Genomic DNA, 4,754 nt, shown 5'->3' with positions numbered 1-4,754 from the left:
CCCTGGACGGATGGAAAAATTGGGTTTCCATCCGTCCAGATTTCACGGACAGGATCGGATACGGATGGCAGCGGGTGTCAGCGGAGGTGTCTCCGCTGACAATCGCTGCCCCATAGAGCTGCATGGAGGATCAGATCAGATCCGCCTAAAAAACTGACAGGCGGATCGCCCGTGTGAAAGAGCCCTTACACGCTACTAGGGACATAGTTAACCCTTTGATTGCCCCTGGTGTTAACCCCTTCCTACCCAGTGTCATTAGTACAGTGTATATTATCACTGGTCACTGTATTAGTGTCACTTTAGATGTCAGTGGCAGTTAGTTCCCTCCCAGTGTCATTGTCAGATAGTATGCCGCACTATTGCAGTCCCGCTCTAAGTTGCTGATCGCCGCCATTACTAGTGTAAAAAAAAAAAGCAAATAACTCCAGTATATATACACACCATAATTTGTAGACTATTTTACTTATTGGGATTTCAACAAAAACATCTTTGTTTGTGAATTCAGAAGAAATGAAACGTGCTGCAAAAGGCGTGACGTCAGAAGATACCAAGCAACTGCGAATGACAAATTTCTTTGCAAAGACTTCTTGTTCAGAAAGTGCAGTGCAAAATGTTATTGCAGAATCAAACTGCTCAAGAGAAGAACAACCAGCAGAGGAGTCCCCTTCAACAAGTCGCCCTCAAAATGATGGCAGAAGGAAGTTTAAGCAAGATTGGTGCAAAGAACTCACATGGCTTAAATATGACTATAACACAGGTATAGCCATATGTGAGTGTTGTGCCTCCTTCCCTGGCATTGCCGACCACACATCCAAGATTGCGAAAGGGTTTTCAGGACCATTTAAACTGGAGACCTTCAAGAAACATGGAAAGTCACTCCAGCATAAAAAATGCATGAAGGCCAAACATGCCCTGTTGGCTCCAGAAGCTACGCCATTGGCTGTATGCATTCACAAAATGGACCAAGGGATGTTCAACCACATGAAAGTTCTATTTAATGTGGCCTATTATATTGCAAAAAACAACAAGCCATATACAGACTTTAAAGGTTTGTTAGAGCTAACAGGGAAACTAGGGGTTGATGTGAGAGAGGAGTATGCAAATGACAAGAGATGCAAGGAATTCATCTCCCATATTGCAACTGTAATCCGGAAAGAACTCATCTGCGAGCTAAAGGAGGCGAAATATGTTAGCTTGATGCTAGATGGATCAACTGACAAAGGAGGAGTAGAAGAATTAATATTATATGTCAGATACATCAAGAACAATAGGATCAAAGAAGTATTTCTATCAATCCTACCTCTTGAAATGGCAACTGCAGATGGGTACTTAGAAACCATCACTAAACAGCTGAAGACACATGGTCTTTTAGACTGGCTTTTTTCAAACCAGCTGATTGGAATTGGTACAGATGGTGCTGCAAGCATGATTGGAGCTGAAAATGGACTGGTACAGAAAGTACGTCAAAATCTCAGTCATGTCATTGGCATTCACTGTGTTGCACACAGATTAAATTTAAGTGTATTAAGCTCTGTGAAAGAGGGAAAATGCATTGATGACCTTGACTCTGTTTTAAAGAAGCTGTACCAATTTTACCAGCATTCACCCAAGAGAATGCGACAGCTAAAGCAGGTAGCTGAAAGTTTTCATGAAAAAATCCAGAAATTTCAGTACTTGCATAACATAAGATGGGTGTCAAGCAAAGTTAGTGCTCTCTCTGCACTTGTCAAAGATTGGAAATGTGTGACAGTCCACCTGGAAAGTGTTGCTGCAGAAAAAGACACTGCTTCTGCAGTTGCACATGGTTTGTTGAAAAAACTAACTGATTTTAAATTTGTTCACATGCTCCATTTTCTGCTTGACTACCTAGAAATTATTAAGAACCTCTCCCTTTTATTTCAAAGGGAAGAGCTTTTCTTAAGCACAATTGAGTTGCATGTGAAAAACACTATTTCTTCTTTAAAATCTCTCAAAGATGTGCCACAACAGTATGAGGAGAGATTTCTAACTGGAACATCACTCAAAGGACAGTATCGAGATGTACAGTTGCATGGACTCAGTAATACTGCAACTTCTTTGATCCAGCATGAAAAGGACAAATTGATTCAGTGTGGTGTAAAATATCTAGAAGAGCGATTTATCATTCAAAGGAATATTGAACGTTCCACTGCAGTGTTTGATACCTTTGCCTGGCCATCGGGAAAAGCACTACAAGACTATGGTGTTGATGACATTACAACATTGGCTCAGCATTTCCAGAAACAACTCTCACTGCCTGAAATGCATGATAAATGCATGCATGCAATCCACAATGAGTGGTATGAATTTAAAGTCCTTGGAAAAGGAAAGAAACTTAGTGAACTTCTGGATTTGGCACTCTCCAACACAGACAGATTTCCAGTTTTGGGAAATTTGTTGTCTATAGTGTCTGTGTTGCCTGTCTCAACCGCATGTTGTGAGAGAGGATTCAGCTTAATGAACTTTGTAAAAAATAAGTTCAGATCTTTAATGCAGCAAGAAAGTTTAGGCGATTTGTTGATGACCAACATGAATGGACCATCAGTGAAGGATTTTGATCCTGCAAAGGCCGTTGACCATTGGTACTTTAATTGCAAAAGTACAAGGCATATTCATGGCCACAAAAAGCCAAGTGAAAAAAAATGACATTGCATTAAACAGCTGGTGTGTCACATCAGAATATATTCATTATCTACACAAGTTAAATGCCTATGATGTTTGGTTCTAGTCGTCTTTATGTTTAAATTTAAGATCGGTTATTTTCATCATTGAAAATAAAGCTTTGTTGTTAAAAAAAAAAACTGGCTCCTAACTTTTTTAGCTGGCTCCTAGATTCCAAACAAATTTGTCAAGCCCTGTCTTAAGGAGTCTGGTCCTTGAAAGTATCCAAGTTACCGATCAATGTTCTGGAACTGAGAGCGATCCTGCTTACCTAGGACACCGGACCGAGCACCTGCAGGGATGTCCAGTGCTCATTCAATTGGATAATGGCATGTCCGTGGCTTAGGTCAATCACAAAGGGGGCACCAAAAGTGCCCTTGCAGCCTTGGAAGTGGCAGGCATCCTTCGTTGGGCGAAACGCTTTGTTCCAGCTCTCTTCGCTGTTCAAATTCCAGGAGTGGAAAATTGGCATGCGGATTACCTCAGTTGACAAGTTTTGGATACGGGGGACTGGTCCGTCCATCCGGGGGTGTTTCAGCAGTTGTGCCTTCGTTGGGGCACTCCAGATGTAGATCTGTTGGCGACTCGGGTCAACAGAAAAGTACAGAGGTTTGTGGCCTGCTCCCGGGCCCCTCTGGCGGACACTGCACGTGCTTTTGGCCCCCTGTGGTTAGTATCAGCTGATGCATGCTTTTCTTCCTCTCGAGTTGCTATCATGACTTCTTCGCAGGATCGAGGCGGAAGGGATTCCGGTCATTCTTGTGGCTCCGGACTGTCCTCGCCGAGCTTGGTACGTCGACCTGGTCAGGCTAGTCGCAGACGCTCCTTGGAGACTTCCTCTCGGGGAGGATCTACTGTCTCAAGGGCCAATCTTCCATCCTGCTTTACAGTAGCTGGCTTTGACTGCTTGGCTGTTGAAAACCAGGTGCTGAAGGACAGGGGTTTGTCTGCTTCAATGATTCCTGCTCTACTTAAAGTGAGAAAAGCGTCTTCTAGGAAGATTTATCATCGTACGTGGAAGTCGTATATTGCCTGGTGTGAGTCTTGGGGTTCCCCCTCGCTCTTGCTTGGTGGCTCGGATCTTGGCTTTCCTTCAACGGGGAGTTGATAAAAAGCTGGCCTTGAGTACTATCAAGGGTCAGGTTTCGGCCTTGGTAATTTTCTTCCAAAGGCCATTGGGCACTCATTCCCTGGTGCATCACTTCATCCAGGGGGTGCGACTTGGTACCTTGGGACGTTAATTTGGTGCTGTCGGTTCTCCAGACACCTCCCTTCGAAAGCATTTTTGGCGGCTATCACTTCTGCGTGCAGGGTGACGGAACTGGTGGCGTTGTCCTGTCGTTCTCCCTACCTGGTGGTTCACAGGGATAAAGTGGAACTTCGTCCAGATCCATGCTTCCTTCCAAAGGTAGTTTCCAGTTTTCATGAGGACATCGTGTTACCCTCTTTGTGTCCTAAGCCAAACATCCTAAGGAGTTTGCACTGCGTACTCTGGATGTGGTTCGGGCAATCAGGGTGTACTTGGCGACTGAGTCTTTTCGGAAGTCAGATTCGCTCTTTGTACTCACGGATGGCCCTAAAAAAGGGCTGCCTGTGTCTGCAGCAACTATTTCCAGATGGATCAGACAGACAGTGGTTCAGGCTTATTTGATTAAGGATCTGGTTCCTCCTTTTCCTGTTAAGGGGCATTCTCGGGCGCTTAGCAGCGCTTCCTGGGCTTTTCGCCATCAGGCATATGTGCTTCAGGTTTGCAAGGCGGCTACCTGGTCGTTTGTTCACACCTTTACCAAATTTTATAAGGTGGTTGTACTGGCATCTTCAGATGCCTCTTTTGGCCGCAAAGTTTTGCAGGCTGCTGTTTAAGGGAGTTCTTAGTCTCCCTTGAGGGTGTTTACTGTTTGTTTCAGGTGGACCTAATTTTGTTGTTCTGATGAGTCCTATGTTACCTGGTTGGTTATGTTTAGCCTTGGGGACTTGTTTTTTTCTGCTGTTCCCACCCCTCCTTTTATGGCACTGCTTTGGGACGTCCCTACTGATATGCATCAGGAACTGCGTCCGTCAATGAACGATAGAGG

General features: G+C 44.3%; 1 protein-coding gene across 1 annotated transcript; it reads left to right on the top strand.

Annotated features, from left to right (window-relative positions):
* Positions 1–510: 510 nt before the first annotated feature.
* LOC309549010 (zinc finger protein 862-like) lies at positions 511–2,664 on the top strand (the record flags this gene model as incomplete). Its single annotated transcript, XM_082248951.1, has 1 exon — positions 511–2,664. One exon carries the CDS (start codon positions 511–513, stop codon positions 2,662–2,664), a length of 2,154 nt encoding a protein of 717 aa, XP_082105077.1.
* Between the last annotated feature and the right edge of the window lie 2,090 nt (positions 2,665–4,754).

This window comes from Pelophylax lessonae (assembly GCF_965119305.1).
Source record: "Pelophylax lessonae genome assembly, chromosome: 3".
Classification (NCBI taxonomy): domain Eukaryota; kingdom Metazoa; phylum Chordata; class Amphibia; order Anura; family Ranidae; genus Pelophylax; species Pelophylax lessonae.
This window is presented reverse-complemented; position numbering and strand designations above follow the sequence as displayed.